The following is a 24442-nucleotide window of genomic DNA, read 5'->3' on the forward strand; positions in this document are numbered from 1 at the left end:
ACTGACAACCTGTTTTTTTTCCCTAACTAAATGGAAATCCATCTCATTTTCCTCTTTCTTGACTTAAGATTAAAGAATACAGTTAAACAACTTAGCTGAAAAGTGAAATTAGGCTATTGAATTTTAATGATATATTTGTCTTTATATTTATGTGAAGAGGATCACTAATAAAAGAAAGCATGAAATTATATGAAAATATATTGAACTATTATTTTCAACCAGCAGGGGTTCTATTTTACTGAAAACAGAATGGATACAAAATTAAATATCATCAAAATGTCCATACTACCCAAAGCAATTTATAGATTCAACGCAATCCCTATTAAGATACCATTGACATATTTCACAGAAATAGAACAGACATTTTAAAAATTTATATGGAACCATAAACGACCACGAATAGCCACAGCAATTTTGAGAAAGAAAAACAAAGTAGGAGGGATCACAATACCGGACATCAAACTCTACTACAAAGCCACTATACTCAAAACAATCTGGTACTGGCACAAGAACAGACCCATAGACCAATGGTACAGAATAGAAAGCCCAGAAATAAGCCCAGGTCTCTATGGGCATCTAATATTTGACAAAGGGGGCAGAAGCATAAAATGGAGCAATAACAGCCTCTTCAACAACTGGTGTTGGGAGGGTTGGACGGCTACATGCAAAAAGTTGAAATTGGATCATCAGCTGACACCATACATAAAAATAAACTCAAGATGGATAAAAGACTTAAATATAAGTCGCAACACCATCAAAGTCCTAGAGGAGAGCATTGGCAGGAAACTCTCAGATATCCCACGCAGCAATTTTTTCACTGATACGTCTCCTAAAGCAAGGGGCATAAAGGAAAGAATAAACAAGTGGGACCTCATCAAAATAAGAAGCTTCTGCACAGAAAAAGAAAACATCAGCAAAATGAAAAGGGAGCCAACCATATGGGAAAATATATTTGCTAATGATACATCAGATAGAGGTTTGATCTCCAAGATATATAAAGAACTCACTCGGCTCCACTCCAAGAAGACAAACGATCCAATCCAAAAAAAGGGCAAAGGACCTGGGCAGACGCTTTTCCAAGGAGGAGATACAGAGGGCCCAGAGACATTTGAAAGGATGCTCAGCATCACTAGCCATCAGAGAAATGCAGATCAAAACCACCATGAGGTACCACCTCACACCGGTCAGAATGGCCATCATAAACAAATCAACAAACAACAGGTTTTGGCGAGGCTGTGGAGAAAAGGGAACCTTAGTACACTGGTCGTGGGAATGCAGACTGGTGCAGCCACTGTGGAAAACAGTGTGGAATTTCCTCAAAAAGCTGAAAATGGAACTGCCTTTTGATCCAGTGATTCCCCTGCTGGGACTATACCCTAAGATTCCCAAAATGCCAATTCAAAAGAACCTATGCACCCCAATGTTCATAGCAGCACAATTGACAATAGCCAAGTGTTGGAAGCAACCTAAATGCCCATCCGTAGATGACTGGATCAAAAAAGTATGGTACATTTACACAATGGAATACTACGCAGCAGAAAGAAAAAAAGAACTACTAAACTTCGTGACAGCATGGATGGAACTGGAGAGCATTATGCTAAGCGAAATAAGCCAAGGGGCAAAAGACAGATACCATATGATCTCACCTATAAGTGGAACCTAACGAACAATACAAAGATGCAAGGAAAATAAGACCAGCAACACTGAAAGGAAAAGAAACCAACAGAGACAAGAGAGAAGGAGGAAAGGGGGGGCGGGGGAAAAGGAAAGGAAAGGGGGAAAAATAGTTGCTTTTATTAAAGGGTTAAAAAAAGAATGGATACAAAATTAAAAGGACAAAAAGAAAAATAAGTATAATTTTAAGGATATTGAAATGGGAGAAAAATATCAAGACTCTCATAGTTAATAAGAAGTCAAATTATAGGTAATGCAGACAAACCCAAAAACTTGTAACTTAAAAAATTGTCAAAGTAGTCTCAGTGGTAAATAGGAAGTATCTAAATTGAAGTATAAAAAGTAAATACAAAAAAAAGGAATGGATTTTAATAACCCTACTTTTATCTGTCTTCAAATTGCATAGAACCAGCAACACTGAAATCCGCCTACTCCTCATAATGCTGCCACATATGAGCACGTCAACAATGTTCATGGAATTCAGGCAAAGGATATAAGCTGGTCTGAGCAAACTTGAAGAGAGAACTATAATTTGTAGTTATGATATTTAATAAAAAACCTGAAAAAAGTCATGAGATTAAAATTTATCAACTTTGTTTCAAAAACATTTCAAATATGTGAGTGTATATAAAATACTTTTGTGAATAACTCTAGAAAACAGGTAAATGTGTAACAATTATCAATATGTAATAATAAAGAAAATGTTATGCTCAATTAATTTCCTTATAGGCTGTCACACACATTGTCATGCATTCATCTCTATTATAAATATATTAAATATTTTACTTTAAATCATTTTTTCCAATTGTATAGTCATTAATTTTTTTTAAAAAAATCACCCAGGCAATTACCATTTAATGCTCAGTTAAGATTTTTTGTTTAATCATTAGTAGTAAAGGGAAATTTGATAGATTTTTCAGTAGGGGAGTTTAGACTTTTAATTAAACCTTATAGAGAAGTCCTTTTTTGGTTGGTCTTTTTTGTTACTTTAGTTTTACTTTGTTTTTCTTTTTTAACTTTTAAAAATATCTTTCAATTACTGTTTATATTTAGTATAATTTTGTATTACTTCCAGTATATATATACTTCCAGTACATATATATATATATATATATATATACACACACACACACACACACACAGATATATATATATGAAATAGATTAGAAGCACAGGGAAATGATTAGAAGCACAGGGAATATGAAATAGATTAGAAGCACAGGGAACTAACTGGTAAGACTTCACATGAGCAAAAATTTTGGAGGCTTTCTGGGCACTTCCAGTGGAATGGGTCACTGTGATAGCTACACCAACCTGCAGAACAAAAGTAGACAGAGTAGTATAAGAGAAAGCTGAGATGGAAGTGAGCATTATTTTCAGCTTTAATTTGGACTCATTGGTTATTTAGTTTACTTCCCCCTCAACAATCAGCTGTATTAATTGGCTTATCCTTCCTACCTCTCCACCTATTAAGAGCATAAGAAAAACATTCAAGCAGACATTTTTCTGGAAGAAATTATGGCTCTCAAATTGAGCGTTACTAATACCAGCACATGTGCATTATAGTGGAGGTGGGATCTCATTATGATCACATTTCCTATTTGCGCAATTTATTTTGAAGTCCTCAATTCCGATAGACATATTGTATTCTTGTTGGAGGACAATTTTTAATAAATTTCTCACATATTTTCACTTCTAAGTATTAAAAACCAACTTGCTTAGATTAATTTACATTCCAGAATAGTACAAATAGAAACTAGTGACTACCCAGTAATATTTCAGGATAGTAGAAACCCCAGGAAGATTTGCTTATATCCCAGAGAAATAAAAATTACAGTAGAAATTCCCTTGGGGGTTTCCTGGGCTCAGGGTCTCTCATCTGTGACACAGCCACATATACACAGTGGGTCTGTGATGCTGCATCACCCCCTTGATACTTGGGGAACAAGGGAGACTGTTAAAACATGAAGCTTAGGCCATCTGCTCTGATTAGCCTAGTAAACTGTCTACATCTGTTTGGGTTCAGTGTGTCTTTCGTGGCCAAATCTACGGAAGTGTGGCAAGCCAACCTAGCAGCTGCCATCATGCACTATTTAGAGCCTGCCTGATGATCCTGTTTGAACAGTGTGCAGTCCTCGTGATCATTTAATGGCCAGGCTTATAAGGAAGGAGAAAAATCAGTTAAGCCCCTAATGAACCTTTTCGGCAAACGTAAAGGAATAACAAAATGTCTCTAACATTGTAGAAAATCTCACAGCACAAAAAAGGAAGCACCTCATTTAATAAATAGAGCATCACTCTCTGGAGTAGCAAGAAATAAGTCACAGTGAGTAAAGAACTTTAGAAAAATTAAATTGCATTTTCTAAGAGAATAAAAAATGCAGGACATTTTTGTAAAAGGAATCATTTGAAACATGTATTTTATTTCAAATGATAAATAGTCAAAGAAAATTTTAAAAGGGGGTGATATGGATAAAAGAGTCAAAGATACATCCAGAAGGTCTAATAAGCTTCTAATGGGAAACCTAGAGAAAGAGGAGGGAAGAGGGAGAGGAAAGAAGAAAGAGAAAGAGAGAGAGAATAACATCAGAACAGAAAGTGCTAAGGAGATCCAGTATAAAACATCACAATATATTTTCCAAAGCTGATGAAAGATATAAAATGGTCAAACTCAAAGGACTCTATAAAACATTAAAATGAAGGGGCTTAATTTCTGGAATTATTTTCATGAGATTTTAACACCACAAGTACAAGATATATAGCATAATTATACCCAGAGAATGTATTTTTTTTACCATAATCAAGTGAAAATCATATTTGACTGGAAATCTTCAACAAAATTGGATTTTAGAAGAAAATGAAACAATTTCTAAAATTTTCTGTGAAAAAGTATTTGGAACAAAACATCACATATCCAGTTAAATTATCAATCAAAACATTTGAATAAATCTGTTGTTATGAGTTATAGAGAAAAAAGCAATTTGAAGGAATTAGAGAATATATTTTAAAAAACCTCATAAAAATACCTTCCACAGGTATGCAAGATAAATATATGTTAGTATAGAATGCAATATTAATTTATATGTGTAGCACTAAAAAAATAAACTAGATTGCTCTTCTGGTCAGCCTTTGCTGCCAAACACCACAAATGCAATGATTTAACCACAAAACAATAATTTTATTATTTGCCATGGTGTCTCTCTCTCTCTCTCTGTCCCTCCCTCTCTCTCGCTTTCTTTCTCTCTTCCCCCCCCCCCCGGCCATCCCCTCCCCTGCATAGCTGGGATTGCTCAGAACCTGAGAGCTTCAGAACAGCTGGACAGTTTACACAGTGGCGGAGGTCTATCGTCCCATATTTTAGTTCACAAAAGCAAGGGTCCTTACTTTTTTGACCTAGCCTCCAAAATCCTGCAGCATCACCTTAGCTACCTTCTGTCCTTTATGAGAGATGCAAGGGAAAAGGAATTGAATGCTGCCTCTTGATGGGGATTCCAGGGAAGTATTGAGCTCTTCCTCTTGATTAGATGATCACAGGTTAGAGGAAGAGAGTATAGAGTGGAAATATTGTTACAGCAACCCATAGGAACACTATCTGCTAGATGTATGTAATTTAAAAAGATAAATTTACAGAGAAAATTTGTCTGTAGTATTTAAAGATATGACACCAAATATAAAAATCTCAATGGATGTCATGAAAAATAGCATTAGAATTATTAACTAGAAATTAAAGCAAGAAGACAAAGATGGAAAATTCAAGATAGGGAACAATGATATTAAAAGAAAAAACAATAAGGAACAATGTCTGCATAATAAGAGTTCCAGAACAAGTAAAAAGTGGAAGAGACGAGATATCAATGCAAAATGCATTAGAATGTCCCAGAACAGAACAGCATGAGATTGCAGAATGAAGGGCCTGGTGAGTATCCTGCAATTTTGATTAAAAAAATATATAAACCAAGGAACAATACTGTACATTTTAAGAGATATGGATAAAGAAACTGTTCTACAAGCTCCCCGAGAAAATAAATCCATGAGTCTTATTCAAAGACCAGATATCAGAAAGACTATAGATTTCTTAACAACAGTATTAATTGTTGTTAATAATTAGAAGATGATGGAGTAGCATATTCCATATTCTCAAAAAATAATATCCAGTCATAACTCCTTTGCCCAGTAGGAGAATATATGTATATCTAGTATTTGGATGTCACACAAAAATCAAAGAGTAGCAAATTAAAAAGAGGAAAACATACTGTAGTTTAGAGAGGCAAGGATTCTGTTGAAAAATGATCAGAAGCTAAGAGCTATAAATAAAGTTTGAACCTCAAACAGACCCTGTGGGGCATGTCGGAGGGCTCTGGGAGATTGTCTTCAGAAAAGCGAAACCATTTAGCTTCAGCAGCTTGGGAAGAAATTTAGGCAGCTGTGCAAGAGTTTGTGGTTTAATTTATATAAAGAAATAAAAACACAGAAGACTAGGAAGTTAGTCTATACACTAATAATTCAACACATGTCTTATGAGAAGTTTGGCAGTGCTTTTGAAGACCATCATTTCTTTAATATTTTCATTCCAGTTCCATGTGAGCTCTAAATGTTTCTCTCTTTTCTTTTTTGCTCTTTTTGGGACAATCACAGATCCTTACCTCCAAGTCCAGGCCCAGAACTGGCAAATTCCCCGAGGGAAAGAGCAGCTGCCAATCCACAGTTGACCTTTGCACAGTTCTCTCCTCCCAGGTTTTGGTTCTTTCCGTTCCTGTGGTTTACACAGCAATTTGGCCTTGGCAGTATGATTATTTTGGTAATCCATCAGGCTGATCTATATGTTGTTAGTGGGGATGTTGTCCTGCTATTGCTATTTCCTAACGATCTTATCCTACTCTTAAGATAAATTGCAGACCTCTACAATGTCTTATCATATAGTTTCAGAGACAAATTTGTATTTATATTTCTATCTCTGTCTACTATTGAAAAAATTAAATGTGTACCCTGGTAATTCATGTACATAGTATATTCCACTGAATCAATCTCATAATTAACTGGAATTTCTAAGTTGCAACCCCAATGTTTTTTAATATGAAGAATGTTTTTTAAATGTAAATTTATACCTATAATGTAGTATGTACAATCCCTACTTTTTATTATAGACTTCTAATTCCATTTTACTTTATCCAAAATTCTCAGCTTTTGCAAAGACATAGTACAAAATCAACTCTTTATCCTGTCTGTGGCATTTGACTTTGATGTACACTCCTTCTACAAATGTGTACTGTGAAATGTTAGGAGTCCAAAAGAATAGAACATTTGATTTATCATTAAAATAAATGTATTTGTAGCTCCATAATAACATAAAAAATAGTTCAATATTTGTACAGGTGTTATAAAATTATATGTATTTATACATATTCATACACACATATTAGAATTGGGGTGCAAAGGGAAGAGAGGTCAATGTAACTTTGCAAAAGTATATGAAAAAAGACTTCGTATAGGATATAAGGCATATGTAGGAATTTGATAGATGAGTGAGAATTTGCAGGGTGTTTAAATCAAGACTGTGGGGAAAGACACAAGTTGTGGAGGCATGATACTGTCTGACAAGTTTGGGGAATAGGTCTCATAATTTAATGAAAGTATGAATGTCTCTGAACCAAAGGAGCAATCTCCTTTTTGATGAGGACATTTTCTTGATTTCTTATTTTTTTCTGTTTGGCAAAACATAGAAAGTCAGCCTAAACTAGGGACTTTTTTAAAACTTAGTGATCTGTGCTATATTTCAGAGGACATTTGAACTCCCTGATATCACAGAAAACATTGTATTTTACACAGAGACAACACTCACACCCGTATTTTTTTCTAGGATAGTGTTCATACGCCTTTTTTAGATTCTCATTTCAGCCAGCGCCTTGAAAAATAGAGTAAATGTAAAGAACCAAACTTGTTTTGATTTTTCTCTGCATTGGCTGTAACCCCTAGAGAGAGCAGGCAGCTGCCTGGTCCTCTCGCTTTGGGCATCCAATCATGTACTTGTCACTCTATGGCTTTCAAGATACAAAACTAACAGCTTCCAATATCCTCTCTGTAGCAAAAGTCTCTAAAATTTCTAAGTCCTAAAATATGACACTTAGAAGTCTCATCACTCTCTTCAGTTTCATTTAGTTTAATTCAATCCAAATCAAGAAATATTTATTTAAATAAACTCTTTCAATAAATACTTATTCCTAACCCTCTTTCCTTTCACATTTCCTATCACTATATCTTTCTTGGCAAAAAGGAAGAAGGAAAGCTTCTCAGCTGCCTGTGTAGCCCATAGAAAAGAGGTGATCATTCATCAGGTTTACATCTCTAATTTATTTTCATCTTTTTATTCAAAATAAATCTCTTGGTTTTAAATATTTTGCATTTACTTAACAGCTTTTTAGACATGTATTTATATATATTCCCATATTTTAAGTCCAAGATACTTAAGAAGACTTCTTGAAATTTTGGGGGAAAAAGAGGCATAAAATGTTCAATGTCATTTTCAATCCCCAAGGGGATACTTGATATAATATAGTGATCTTCAAAACAGTAAGAAGGAAGATGTTAGGCTTCTAGAAGAATATGAACTATCTCTAAAATATTTCCCTAATAACTCTCTTTAGAAAGAATAAATTAATCATTAGAAAGAATGTTTCTATTGTGTAGTATACACACCATTTAAGGCCTCGAAGCAGACAATGCCCTGTAAAAAGATGTCTATAAAAAACTTAAAAAAATTGCTTCCATGTAATATTAGTATCTCTACAGCATGAGCAAAGAGATGTGCCCTCTTGAGACATTTTAAGTGGTGATGGATGCTTTCTTGAATTTTACAGCACCCCATAAAGAAATCCGCACTGTTATAAGGTCTTGAATAATCACTGTCATCGGAGAATACCCTCAATATTTTAGGACAATCCCAGACTGGACTCACCAGTCAGAGTGGCCAATTTTCAGCTGTTTGCACTTTTGGAAGATCAAATGGGAAGAGGAATCCCTACTTAATTAAATCCAGACCCCATTAAGGTTTATCCTCTTGGTGGAGATTTCTAGACAACTGTCTCAAATGCGGAAATTAAGTCTGTTAATTTTTATGCCAGACCCTAAGCTATATAGACATCATTGTCCATCTATTGTTTAATCCTCTATGCTTTCTTTTGGCCCCAGAAAGAAAGTGTTCAGAAAAGGATTTGTCAACTTAGCAAGTATTCTAAAATTGTCATAATTGTTTTTACAATCCATTCCATTGTCAAACTTTGTTTTCCCCATTTCTATTTTTGAAGGAAAAAATGATGTTATTTCAATTCATACAATTTCGTCTATTACTTTCTATATTATCAAAATTAAAATAATGCTCAGTCTTCTCTGTAAGCTTCATATACCCCATTTTAAGATGTTTTATCCCTTTTTCCTTTTTTTCCCAGTCTTAACAAAATGAGTAACTACTATTTATTTCTGACCAGATTGTGTTTACATGCTTTAACATGCTTTCAGCTGCTTCCTGATGCTGGGCCACTTCACTAATATTTTTTATTGGATGTAAATTTAAAGTTATTTGATTTAATACCTTATTTTCCACTTGATATTATCCCACTCACTAGAGCAATAAGAGCAAAATGCTAATAACGATGCTACCAGAATAGCATAGCATATTTGCTGCAATCTGGATTTTTTAAACAAATATAAAATTTATTTGCTCTTTGGAAGAACAGCAGGCATAAAATTATAACTGCATTAGTAAATCTATTTCACAATTTCTAGATCTTTTATGTTAATGAACACACACGAAAATGCAAAATTGTTAAATCAGAGAATGAATATTATACTCCTTGTGATTTATTCATCAAGATTCATTTTTCAAAGAATTACTTCAACGATTAAAAATATAATTATCATATAATTCTATTAATATAATTCCAATTTTCTTTATAACCTTTTCCCAGTTTCTGAAATAGAACCAAATACCAACAATTACCACTATCCATAGGCATCAGTATTCTGAATGAGGAAGAATCTCCCACAAAAATATGTTCTTTGAACTAGTCATAATCAGACGTCTACAGGAGAATGGACAGAGATGTTTTTTCACTTTTTAAAACTTGCTTTTCATTTTTCATCCAGACAGGGTGAAAATATAATGTAACATTTTTATAGGTTATCCTTTTTGTAATAAATTCCCTGCACTTCATAAACAGATTATAGTAAGTCCCCATTTAATGTGAGAAACTGAAAAATAAAAATGAACTGATACTACAGCTCAAGTTTCCACCAACATAATACTTATCCTGAAGTGTCTTTTTACTTTAATTTCTGTGATTTAAAGAATTAGTTGGATCTGTTCCTTCATTTCAAAAATTAAAAAGAAAATTAAGAGGGCCTTAAACTATTTAAGCCACAAGACCACTTTTAGAGTATAAAATTAGTTTTAGACAAATCTTAAGATGAATGCTTGGCATGAAATGTTGTAAAATTATCAGAAGCCTGCTGCATGTCAAATTACCACATTTTAAATTCTGCACTTAAAATATGTCTTTAAATTCAATGGATTGTTTAGTTTTAAGTGTTAACCTCCTCAACATAAGCAGCGAGTTATAATTAACCACCTCTAAAGAAAAAGTTAAATAGCAGGAAAATGACTTTTAAATGTGCAGCGCAGAGCCCGTTACTCTGTTTTCATTAATTGTCTTGTATCTTGCCATGTCCTTTATCTGCTTGTGAATTTACAAGGAACATAGCAGGTTGTGAATTTTTAATAGGTTTTCCTCAAGGAAAGAAAAGGTCAGTATTAACATAAAATTCTTCTTAAAGATTTGTGGCACAAATGTTTCACACCAAAGAACAGGTGTTACTGAGGAACTAAAGCCTCAATAATCTGACATTTTTCTCCATTTAAAGAAAACTTAATGTCTCACATAATAAAATAGCACAAGGTCAAATCAATATAAAAGTTATTTCAAAGTAGATGCTGGAAGTTATTTGACACATAATCCATAATCCCGCTTCTCAGTAACAGATACAACTGATTTTATTCAAGTAAATTTTTGATAAATCCACATGTTGATTACTAACATTCAAATATAAAAGTGAAGATTAGCAAGAAAGAGACAATTGCTCATCTGATAATTACTTAGTATATGAGTTAAAGTAAGAAATAAAATTCTATCAACATGCGAGAAAAGAGGGAGAGAGAAAATACCAAGGAAAGGATGAAAAAAATATACAAAAGAAGAAATAATTAAAGTAATAAAAAGAAACTTAAAAAGAAGAGGGGGAGCTTCGGTAGGAAACTGTAATTAAAGATCTTGGTCCATTGCTCTTTTTCTTTAACTGTGAGGAAATCATCAATATCAACATAGGGACCTGTTATAAATTCTTGTCTTCCATCTATTTTCTGTGGAGGAGGGAGCAGCTCCCCTAATTGCATGAGGTCTCTAAATGCACCGCTCTGTTCTTATAGTTGCTGTTTCTTTACTTGTCCCTTTCTCAAATATGTTTATTTAAATAAGGTGTTTCATAAATATAAGCTAATGGCAAGTGCCCAGACGTGGTATTTGGCCCTTTATACTAGCATCCATGGTCTTGTTTCCCTCAGTAAGAAAAAAAGGCACTTTTATATAAGCTCTGATGGTCCAAGAAAACCTTATTGTACATCTGGCTTTTTTTGACCAAAACTTACAAATTCGTAGGTCTAATTATTGTTCTTAGTTATGAGACGGTAGAATATCCTTTTATTTCTGATTCTCAAAACCACAGTCCAACTTCTAATCCTCATCTTTTTGATTCTGTAACACCATGTTCAATTTTCTAATCCAACAGAAACTCCCAGGATGTGAGATTTAATTTTCATACTCTGTAGTATAAGTGAAGGTAAAACTCCTGCTGTGATTCATATTCCAGAACTGAGGTTTATTAAAATTAAAACCTCAACAATACTGGCAATATTTTTTTTGCATGATTAACTGATTAAAATAACAGAACTAGTGTTAATGATTCCTATCTTGCCTTACACCTTCTCTACTCTGAAGCTGGGTTCTATATTCATCCGTTGTTCCCCATGAGATATAAAATTTGTAAGGTGCAAGAAAATTCCCAAGTTTAAACCTCTTCCTAATCTTGATCAAGTAATATAAATGTTATATACTTAAGAAACCCTCACTAATTTCTGTGGGCTAGTTTATGGGTTGTCTTGTGAATTTCCATTACACACAGTGTTTGAATCTTCCATAGCACTAGAATGGAATTGTTGATTTTAGAAGTACCTGATACTCAGAAGAGTAAGCATGTATTTCTCAGTTTAAACTTGAAAGGATAGACATTCAACATCAGAATTGTCTACTACAAACCACAAACTTATATGATCAAATGACTAATATTGGGTTGGCCAAAAAGTTTCTGTGGTTTTATTTCCATAAAATAAAAGATGCATTTTTCACTTTCACCAGTAACTTTATTGATTTGGATATTTTGAGTATGTTGACTATCTCCTCCATGTTATTATTTGATTGCTATCAATTAATGTCTCAGTTTGATTGCTATCAACTTCAACTGGTCAACCTGACTGTGGAGCATTGTCCAGCGAGAAATCTCCAGCACGAAACTTCACAAACCACTTTTGACTTGTTCAGTCATTAATAGCACCTTCTCCATACATGACACCTACTTTTTTTTTTTGCATTTCAGTTGCATTTTTACCTTTCTTAAAATAATAAAACATCATATGCCAAAAATGTTGCTTATTTTCTTTCATCTTCGATATTAAAATGGCTACACAAATACTTACCTTTTTTTTGTGTGCATGCAGATAGTTAAAGACAACTAAGTGCTATTAGAGCCATCTGAGGGAAAAAACAAACTAGTTGGCCAACTCAATAATATCAATAATCATTCTTGAACTATTTTGATTTCCAGACAGAGTAAGAAATATGCAACACTTATGCCTGCCATTTGGAAAATTGTCACTGTGTTTCACATCCATATAATTGGAAAGTTTCCTGGCAACTACGTGCAATTTCAGTTACTAAAAAGCATCAATCCTTTGACTTTTTGAGAACGTTTCCCTTTACAACACAGTTATACGTTATTTCTGAGAGCTTTTTAGTTAAAAACAGCTGTTTCTGGAATTTTTCAATCTTGCTTTTGTTGTTTATGAATGGCAAAAAAAAAGCTAAAAAATTGTCATCAGACTTCTTTTTCTCCAAATATATGTCCATTTGAGGTTTTCTTTATCTATGATGTCTGCAATAATGAGTTATTTGTCCAGAAATCAAAAAAATGGAGTCTGGTCCAAAGTTCCTGGCCAAATGCTAATTACTGCACTACTGTCAAAAAATTAGACAGCTTTTGAAAAACCAACAATACCAGTAGTACAATGTATTAGGTATATATATGTTTTAGAATATTTAATTTAAACAATTTTGATGTTTGTATAAAAATATTTTCACAGTTACATTCGTTGACATACGCTCCCATAAAAAGTCTTTCAAATAAACAAAATTCTATTTAAATTAAAAATAATCTGTTTAATATTTTACATGTAGTTAGATGAAAATGTGTGTTGATATGTCATCTAAAGAATATCAAACCTATTTAGATAATATATCTCTACAAACTCTACATTTTTTTGCATAATTGAAAAATGCAAACTCCAATTTTTAATTTTCTAAGCTGCAGGTCAGTGTGCCTACTCTGATTTATTAACACATTTTATATGAATTTTAACAAAACATGTTGATGCCTATGTCTAGGTTATTATAAATGCTGTATAGGAATTTGGAAAATCCACACATTGTTTTTATATTTCTTATCTAAAAAAATATAAAAATTTAAAAAGTATAATTATTGCCAATAATCAAACTATGATCCTAGCATAGAAAATGTTTGTGTTTGGATCGTTCAGTTGAACAGAAACTTAAAATTCTTGTGTTTTACAAAGACATGGTGTGTTCCTCCCATCACTGAGCCCTTCCCTGCAGAGTAAGTATTCCAAAGGAGGCAATAGGAGTTCACATCTGGAACCCATACGTCCGTTTCTGGCCGCACTGAGATTCTTGGAACCCATTATGCCCTACTCAAACATCCCAGAGTTTTTCCTACATCTCAGCGGTCTCTTTTACAGGTCTGCTATCTGAAGGCCTGGCTAGTCGACTGTTACATGCACCTCTAATCCTGGGGGTTGGCCTGACGTGCATGTGTTAAAAAAATAACATAGGTGGGATTTGCCCATGACACATGGGCTCCTGGGGTAGCAGTTTAAATAGGGTGTGCACTAGGTTGAGATATCTACATGGATGTGAGCAAAGCTCTCTGACATGATGACTTGATTCTGGAAGGTAGCTGTTGTGAACATAAGCCAGGGGGTAAGAAAAAGGCTTGTCTTGCATTGCTGTATTCTTGCACAGAATTCTCGTTTAAGGTTATTGAGAGCCTAGATTTGACAAAGTAGGAAGCTAGATACAACATATTTTATTTTATAGTTTATTAACTCAATTTATAACTTTAAAATATATAGACAATTGTTATATAGACATCTATTTGTATTCTTGCTTTGAGCTTCACGAATACTTGTGGGGCAGTCACTTTTATATGAACCCAAAATGATGCATGGTGTTTCTAACATACGAACTATGTCTCATGCAACTTTGCCTGTCTTGCCACTCTTAAGATATCACTAATTTTCCTAATGGAAATACAGTAACTAGTAAGTTTATAGGACATAAATTGCCTGCACAATATGAGAGTAAATAATTTTCCACTCAGAAAGAAACAAGAGAAGCAATATTTACACTACCACATTAAGACTGATGACTTACGTGTTAGCCAGGACTTTTTTTCTTATGAAAATGGTTATTCACTAAGCAAAGCAGAAGGGGGAAGAGTGTTTGGTTTATTTTTATTACCATTTAGAAAAAAGTAACCCTAATATGTGAAAGGCTAGACCTATTATTTACAGTATATACATGAGTGTGATCATACTTATTCAACTCTCATTTGAAAAACTAAGAAAACTGACCCCATTATTCAGTGATGGGACATGAGAGGCCTTCTTTGAATTCTTTCAGCATTATGTACCTTTAGACATTATCATGGATAGACTCTTTTTTATTCCCCCTAGCTTCATTCGGACCAAGATAAAGGAGATGGATCACTCAAATATATTTTATCTGGAGATGGAGCTGGCACTCTTTTTATTATTGATGAAAAAACAGGTGACATTCATGCCACAAGAAGAATTGATAGGGAAGAAAAGGCCTTTTATACTCTACGTGCACAAGCTATTAACAGAAGAACTTTGAGGCCAGTGGAACCAGAGTCTGAGTTTGTGATAAAAATCCATGATATCAATGACAATGAGCCAACATTCCCAGAGGAAATTTATACAGCTAGTGTTCCTGAAATGTCTGTTGTAGGTAAGTTTATTTGCAACATTTGTCATGGTATTCAAAAAGTATTTAAAAAGAGAAATTCTTAAAATATTATGATCAATTCATTGAAATTACCTTTGATTCCCTACTAAGAATACATTCATCATGTCCTCATTTAGGATGTAATAAGAAAATTAGTACATTTTCCAGTCCCTAAGCATTTGTAAATCTTACAAAACAAATAAAGCAGATGTCTTCTTCAAAAATCCAAGAAAATACCATTTACCTCAGTAAAACACTATGAAAATACATTTTTTCTCATATGGATTTGGATAATAGTTGTGTAATAGTCTGACACCAATTATATTATAAGTACATAAGTACATATATATATAATGTAGAGTCTTTGCATATATACCCTAGTCATTTGCCTAGAGTTTGTTTGCATTTTCCTGACAGTATGCATGATGGAATTGATGAGATTATCAATTTACTTAACATAGACTACATTATGTTTTATGAAATAGAGGGTTATCAAAAGCATCAGAAAATAGTGATCAGTTTTAGATATATGTTTGGATTTAGTAAAATAGACTCATTCTCAAATGTGGGGACAATTATATTAACCAATTAAACAACTGCAATTTTTTTTTCTTGTAACAGTTGTGAATTTTCAACACTGCATTTCTCAAAAGCATTGTTCTGGGATTATTATTTAATATTTACTTCATTAAATCCCAAGAACTTTTGCTAGTTGTCTTATTATAAGGCCCTTTTAAATATCTTGAACATTATTAAATAGCTTTTAATAGTTCATGCAACAGGGGATCTTCTTGGATTGTTTCTAAATTTAAATTTTAATCTATTCATAAAATTGTATTCTAGAGCAGATGTTAATTATTTTTATAGTTAATTAGTGGAGAGGGGGAAAGAAGAGCATACTTACTCCTTTGTGATTAGATAGATATGCCCTTTACATGAAACAAGTCTATTATGTGAAAATGAATTTAAGTATCAAAACTGAGCATTTGTAAAGTGACTGCAATTTTTTAATAATCTGATAACTCAAGCATTATCTGTAACTTATGCATAAAAATACACTTGTTGGCTAAGTAAATATGTTGTTGAATTCAGAGTTTACCTATAATAATTTTATATATAATTTTCATCTAAACTATCAATAAATGTTTCTTTAAGAGGTCATTATTAAAGCCAAAAATCATTCAAGTCTTCCATGAAAACCAGTGCTTTTGCTCCTCCTTCTGGTACTGTGCAGAACTAAGCTGAATTTGGATACTTCAGGTACTTCTGTGGTGCAAGTCACAGCTACAGATGCCGATGACCCTTCCTATGGGAACAGCGCCAGAGTCATTTACAGCATACTTCAAGGGCAGCCATATTTCTCTGTGGAGCCTGAAACAGGTCAGGAATCATGAATTGGTTTGTTAATTTAATAGTCTTTATGGTCTTTATAAGTAGATCAAAGGTGGGAAAATAAGAATGAAACATTAACCTTACTACTCCCGGTAGAGGGATGATGCCACACTTAAGAGATTTACAAACTCAGAGTTGAATGATTGAGCTAATGAAAATATAGCTGTTTTTATGTTTTTACATATGGGTTTAGGTCACTATACAGCACATATATTATTTTTTAAGGAAATAAAAAATCAACACAAATTGTAAAATTTCTGCATTGAGTCACTTTTACAATTTCTAGACAGTAAAAATTCATAACAAAAATATGTTTTTCAAAAGTCACTAGTTTGGACATATAATTTGTGAGCTTAATCAACAAATAACTGGTATTTTAATGATGATAAACGTTTTAATATTTTTCTTCAAGGCATCATCAGGACTGCTTTACCGAACATGAACCGAGAAAACAGGGAGCAGTACCAAGTGGTGATCCAGGCCAAGGACATGGGCGGCCAGATGGGAGGACTATCTGGGACCACCACAGTGAACATCACGCTGACGGACGTCAACGACAACCCGCCTCGCTTCCCCCAGAGTAAGCTGCCTTTCACGGTCTTTCTGCAGGGCAGGAAATTTAGAAAAAAAAAACAGAAGAATAGGAAAAAAAAATTGTGAGTTATTTAATTTAAAACACATCAAAAGGGTGCTCCAGAAATGAAAAAATAGATGTCTATGCTGTTGAATTCATTGTTATTTAAAGATTAAAAACCTAATACTTCAGACATTTCATTCAGAAACAGATCTTTGATTCAAAAACCTCTCTCTCTCTCTACTCTTCATCTATAATTGTAATCTAAAAGTATTTATATCAGTTAGCAAAAGGAGATAATGTTTTATTGGAAAACATAAGTCATATTCTATAACAAATTTGTTTATTTTCACTTAAAATTTAATAAGGAGGATTCTAACTTGAGGGTACATTTTTTTCAATAAATGATATAATTTGACATATTAGAAAGTGCTACATAGGGAGAACTTGACAAACTAATCAGATTTGCATTAAATATGTCTGTATTTGGAGTGGGAATCATAAAACATTTCATATTCCTATTTATAGATCTATTTTTGCGTTACAGAATTAACTTTCAAATTCTCAAAATAGATCATGAATAGGTTAAAAAACATTAGCTTCTGACATTATAACACATGTATTTATTTTATTTTCTTACACTATTTTGTAAAAGGCGAAAGATTTATATGATCTGAAGAGAACCCAGAGTATTCTTACACTATTTTGGTAGATGTGCAACTAGAGAGGAATCTATTAGGTGTCAATGGATACTCCCAAGACTTAGCCAATTCCCTGCTAATCTAAAAGACCCTTATACTCAAATTGAAATTTCACATGGTTAGGAATGTGGCATAAAAAGGTAGACTTTAGTGTGCTCTATGTACTTAATTTTTAGCATTTACTGTGCATTGACTTCTGAATCAATTCCCTAATTTTATGTGTACCTTTGTGACAAAGTATTAAATTACACTTCTTGTGATATTTATATTTTTATACCAAAGATCATTGCACAGAAAATTATGGTCTAAGAATTCACTGTACTATTTGGACTCTTTATAAATCATTTTACTTCTTTTTTTGTGCTATTTTTTTTCTAACTTCAAAGTTATTATTCATAGTGCATGATTTGAACTGATTGTTTAAAGTCATGGGTGTAGAAATATTATAAAATTCAAGTAGAATGTTGTTGAACAGACAAATAGTGTGAATTATGATGATTCTTTTGTTGGATATTTTAGGTTCATGACCATCAGTCTACTATTGCGGTGTCTGGCCCAGAATACAGGGAGAAGGGCATTTGCTTACGTTCCTTTCCAATAACAAGGCTTCAGCTCCAGTTTACATTTACTATTGGCAGGGAAAAGGAAACCAATTATAATCCTTTATAACTGTCTCAGAACAGGTCTAAAGATGTGTCCAGTTACATTAAACTTAAATTTCACATTTTATGTGAAATATGTCATATATAAATAATTTATATATGATACATGATAAATGATATATAAAATTTTATATATGATATATAAATATATGCTATATATGTATCATATATAAAATATAAATTTCAGATATATGATATATATCTATAGTTAAATATATATTTTATTATTTATATATTTACTTTATATATGATATATCATATATAACATATAGCATATCTATTATATGATAAAAGCATCACATATATGATATGTCATGCATATTTATATATAAATATATATTTTATTTATATATTTATATATATTTTATATATATCATGTATATTCTATGTATCATATATAAATCTTCCTGACCATCTTTTAGTGTGTTACCAGTAGAATGGACATGAAATGGAGGAAAAAACAAAACCTACCAATTGCATAGTCTACAATGACCAAAAATATTTCTGAAACAGTATTGTATCAATAATAATGGACCATTAAAAAAGAATACTGTATTTTAAGTGCTCAGGAACATATATACACATGTGTCTTAAAGGCAGTCCATTTGAAAATGGTGCATTCATTAGGCAAATTAGACTCTAATTAAATGAAAAAAAATGAAGATTTGAAAGTTCATAATACCAAATGAACATATATTTTATTATTTTGATCTGTTATAACACCTTTATTAATTCATTCACTAATTATTCTTTTTCCTTTTAAGTCAGAATTTGTGATTGGTATTTGAGAGGCGCATTATACAAGCCCTGAAACAATGATAATAATAAATCATAATTTATATTTTCTAAATAGCATTTTTATTGAGCCCTGTACCAAGATATTTACTGAGCTACTTAATGTAATTAGACCAACTCATTCAGTTGAGTTTTGTGGCCTCCATTCTACAAATGAGTAAATAAGGGCTGCATGGCAAGTAATGGAAGATGTGGGTTGCTATCAGTCCAACTCGACATGTACAAACCAATACATTTACAGTAATTTAAGAGTATACTATAGCTTGTCTCATTATTTTTTAATCATAGATGGAAACTATAAATCCATAACTTATAGATTTTTATTTCCTCAATTCCTTTTTCTTCTGTGACTATTTGCAACCATATCTTACTCTTGGAAACATTCAATCACAGCAATTACAATGTTAGTTAATAATTTGTCATCTAACACCTGGAACACTCGTTTTTAGCTTTTAACATCATGGCATTAACCAGACCAGGTTTGTCGATGATTCTGTAGTTTATGAGGCCTTTCACATGGAACATTATTGAAATCTCACAACTAACCTGTATAGGTACATTGCTATTTTTATTATACCCAATGCATGGAAGAAGTAAAGGAGGTTCAGAGAGGAAATGATAACAAAAACAAATTAGTGCTGCTTGATAGAAACATAATACAAACCAAAGTTTATGCCACATATGTAATTTTAAAATCCCTGTCAGCCATACATAAAAAATTAAAGCTGAGAACATTTACATAATTATATATTTTATTAACTCAATGTTACCTTTTAACATATCATCAATGTAAAACTTATTCAAATATTTTACATTCTTTCCTCCCATCATTTGAAATACCCACTTACATCAAGTATTGTCTAGTTATATCAAGTCTCAGTTCAGACTTACCACATTTCCCGTGAATAGCTACACGAGAGTCGGTGGCCTGGCTGGTGGCTGTCAAGTAAGACAGCTTTGGAGCCATCCTGCATGAGTCCCAGTGCTGCCTTGTTCACCTGGCACCTTGTCACCTTCGTCAATTAAGTATAATTGAATAGCAATGTGTATTCCGTGGAGTGCTATAAAGCTAAATAGTCTAATACCTATGAAACACTTAGTGGCTGTCTCTAGTGTATTGATGTGCTCAGGAATGTTGATTTATGCACCTGCTGCTTTATCATCATCATTGTTGTTATGCAATATTATAAAAGTGGGGTCAGAACTTGAACTTCCATGTGTGCCAGTCAACCCAGATTCAACATTTCCCAATATGCTACATCAGGGGAGGTAAAAAATCTTAGTCATTTGGAAGGGAAAGGGGCAGGAGAAAATTCAGATGTCTTCCTTCATTGTTTACCTTATTTAATTGTGTGGATCTGTAACAATTATTCTCAGTCAGGAGCAGTTTTGCCCCGCAGATCAAATGCCTGGAGATATTTTTGCTTATCTGAGTTGGTTGTTACTACTGGCGTCTAGTGGGTGTAGGCCAGGAATGTTGCTTAACATCCTTAGAATTCCCACGATGAAGAGTTACTGGGCTAAATATTTGAATTTTTCAAAAAAAAAGAAAAAAAATACTTTTTCGTCCCTGTGGCCTTTCATTAAAGCAGAGGTGGCAGACTGTACAAAAATAGAAGCACCGTATACATACAGGGTATTGGCTCAGTCCCAGATAAAGGAGGAAGGTGTGTGAGGATGATGTTTGGTGGGTAAAATAAGGAGATGTCTCATTCAAAAGGTACTATTTCTTCAAAAGACTTTAGGATAAAATAGGCCCAGCCAGAGAGAGAGATGGGAAACTCCTGCACGCAGAGGAAGCAGCATGTGAGAAGTCCTGAGGTTGGCAACTGAATGATATATGTCAAGACCTAAAGGCAAGTAGGGCTGCATCATGCCAAACAACAAGGACGTAGATGGGAGATTAGATCACAGGACACTTCACTCACAGGAACACTGACGATAGTGAAATTTTATCAGTATTACCAAACACATAACTGTGTATCTGCTCTAAGTTATCGTTATGATGCTGTGGCTTTAAAGGTGAACATTAATGTAACTTGTGCACCATAGTATGATACCAAAAGAAATGCAATGAGCCAAGGGCTGGGGGGCACTTGAAAACTGAGTCCCCAAAGCATTTTCTACTCTTTTGCTCTAGGTATCAATTTTTCAAACCCAAAAAGATATCTCTGCTGAAACTCTTTCAGAATCCTTAGTTATCTCAAGTGCTTTAATTTAATTTTAAAAACAATAAGTGAAGGGGAAAATCTATTTGTTACCTTCCAGGAGAAAGCACTTTATTTCCAATTAAGCAAATGAAGATTAATGAGTCTCAATTCTTGATTATGGGTGGCTTATTGTCTGGCAGAATATTTCAGCCTGAAATGATAAGTGTGATAATGGAACCACGCACAGTGCGGTGGGTGCCGAGGACCAGCACTGACCCCAATACAGGGGCACAGAGAACTGACTGCATCCTTTACAGCGGAAGCTGTTTTTGGAGAACCAGTCGCTTGACCTAAATCCTGTCTTAAAACTACTGTAAGCCATAAAAATAGGAAATGAGAGGTCAAGAAATTAGAAATTAGCAAAATTCCCTACTTATGAGTGGACATACTCTGCACAGGCTAAAAAGAACACACTTCCAAGTGATCGTGGGGATTATCTCTGGTGATGAAATAGCAGATGATTTTAATGTTTGCTTTTCTGTGTTTTCTATTCTTATATATTTTTCATAATTTGATCATTCTAATAAAAACAGAATAATGGGATGGAAAGGACGAAACTGACAATAAAATGAACACTGAAAATCACAGCTATTGGAATTGACAGTAATGTGGGTGATTGTGGATGCTCTATCCCAGTTAGTTTTAGTAGAAACCATTTTGGAAGAAGCTGCAGGATAACAAGTAGAGGAATAAAAGAAAGACAGTAAGGGAAGGGAACAAATAATGCCTGCACGTTAGGAAGCTGAAATGTACAATAAAATAAAATAGAAAAATGATATATTGTATTAGAAAGAATTCTGCGTTAGACATGGGTCACTCGCTAATTCTTGAGAGACTCCTACGTCCCAGGTTCTAAGCAGGAATTAGGCCACAGGGGTCTGCAAGGGAACTGAGCTCCTGGTCGAAGGTGTAGACAAAACATTATAACCACATGAATGTGTATATGATATCTGGCACTGTGATAAGTGCTGGAAAGAGTCTAGAGAATGACAAGAGTGTAACTTCAAGAAGAATTAATAAGGGAGACTTGTCTAAGGAAGCCTGAAAATTTCAAAAACTGGGCACTTTAACATCTCCAGACCTCAGTTGCTATGTATACAATACTTACCCTTAAAATGTAGAAACATGTTTGCATATATAAAATATATCCTTCAATAATTGTAATATATAATACATTCTCCATAGGTAGATTTCCTCTCCTCTTTTCCTTTTAAAGAAGCGTGTTTAATATTTCTAAGCTTATTGTTTTCCTTGTGCTAATACTATGCTGTTATTCTTTTATGACCAACAAAAGATTAAATAAAAGTAGCTTAAGTCTGGAGAGACTTATTATCTCAGTGGCCAAACATGAATGTACTTACCATGTATGAAAAAATGAATGAATGCTTCTATGCATGAAGAGTTCAGAACAAATTTTCCTGCTCTCTAACCAGTGAAACATTCAATGGTCCTTAAATGTTAATTTATTTCACTGTGCTAAGATAGAAAGACTTTATAGTCCCTAGCATAAATCTAACTACCAATACCCCTAAATGAATATTTTAGTCTTGATCACTTAATTTTCAGTTCCTTCTTTCAAGTTCCTTCCCTAAAATCAGACAAACAAAATAGGGTCCCATGGAAGAAGTCTATAAAATGTTAAATTACTGGAACCTGATCATTGTAGGATATGGCAAAACCAATTGGAAAACAAGATTTATGTCCAAGAGGCCTTTATTATTTTTTTTAAACATCTCTGGGAAAATGCAAAGATACTGATTTTCACCCAGATAATGGTCAGTAATTAAGATTATTTGATATGCAGAAGCCCCAGGTCAATGCAGACATCTTTGCCTTAGTAGAGCAAAGAATGCTATGTGATAAGACTTGCAAAGCCATTTATTAAAAAACAAAAAAACAAACAACAAAAAACTGGAAAAACAATAGACATCAGAAAGAAAGTCCAGGTCTAGGGAAAAGGAGTTTACAAAAGCAGCTGAGCAGATGGCCAAGGTTCCAGCTGACTAGCTGGAGCCGAGGACTTGGCTTTAGTACTTCAGTTGGGGTGATGTTTTACTAGTACTCCAGGAGAAGGAAGAAAAGTAAGCAGTTGCCACATACACACAAAGTTCTAACCCACAAATGAGACAATTCTACAACTTACAACCTGGTTCAGGGAGACCACTGCTATTCATTCACATTTAGCTGCTTTCCAGAACATCATATTACAGAGACAGAAGACAAAAAGGGTAGATGAGTTTTCTCATTCTTTCTAACAGTCTTTATGGGCTCCTGAGGAACAGCTCCCTGAGCACCATGTCCCTGGTCTATTAGCATTGTCACAGACATGCTTGCACACAGCTTAGCTGCACAAGTGAATGTCAGGGATGAGTAACAACTACATTTGCATAATGTCAGCTGAGCTGAGACTTTATGGGGACAGGGGAGAAATATATAAATGGGGGCAAACTATCATGTCATTGAGTGATGATAAATTTGCATTTATTTCTCTTTGACTGCCTCATGATATGTTTCAGGATATGTTGTATACAAGTATTATCAAATTTATGAGAATTTGATATATTTAGTATGTAAACTTCCAGGTCTACCCCAAGTACACTCAAAAGAGAGAATTTTTTTTTTTACTATATTTTTTCTTAAAAAAAATTTTATTTATTTATTTTAGAGAGAGGAGACAGGAGGGAGAAAGGGAGAGAAACATCAATGTGAGGTTGCCTCTCACGCCTCCCCGAACTGGGGACCTGACTAGGAATTGAACTGGCAGCTTTTGATTTGCAGGCCAGCACTTGCTCCTCTCAGCCACACCAACCAGGGCAATTTTTTCAGTTACTGATTATAGAAACAAAAATCAGTTCTTACCATTTGATTGTTAGTTGTGAAAATTAATACAGCATTACTTGAAGGAAGTTTCTATTATGATAAATAATAGGCAATGGGACATTTTGGGTGTACAGATACATTTATGGAGATCCTAATTGCCTGAGTATTTTGATGTGATGTCTTTATATTTTGC

General features: G+C 33.6%; 1 protein-coding gene across 2 annotated transcripts in view; it reads left to right on the forward strand.

Moving 5' to 3' along the window:
* Positions 1–24442, forward strand: part of LOC129074391 (cadherin-10) — a 74634-nt gene that overhangs the window by 17652 nt on the left and 32540 nt on the right. For both annotated transcript variants that reach the window (XM_054578196.1, XM_054578197.1), the window contains exons 2-4: positions 14804–15098; positions 16356–16475; positions 16900–17067. In XM_054578196.1, coding sequence (XP_054434171.1) covers positions 14804–15098; positions 16356–16475; positions 16900–17067 — 583 coding nt within the window. The remainder of the gene's footprint in view (positions 1–14803; positions 15099–16355; positions 16476–16899; positions 17068–24442) is intronic.

This window comes from Pteronotus mesoamericanus, unplaced genomic scaffold (genome assembly GCF_021234165.1).
Source record: "Pteronotus mesoamericanus isolate MK-2021 breed Mesoamerican mustached bat unplaced genomic scaffold, CSHL_Meso_final contig_50, whole genome shotgun sequence".
Classification (NCBI taxonomy): Eukaryota; Metazoa; Chordata; class Mammalia; order Chiroptera; family Mormoopidae; genus Pteronotus; species Pteronotus mesoamericanus.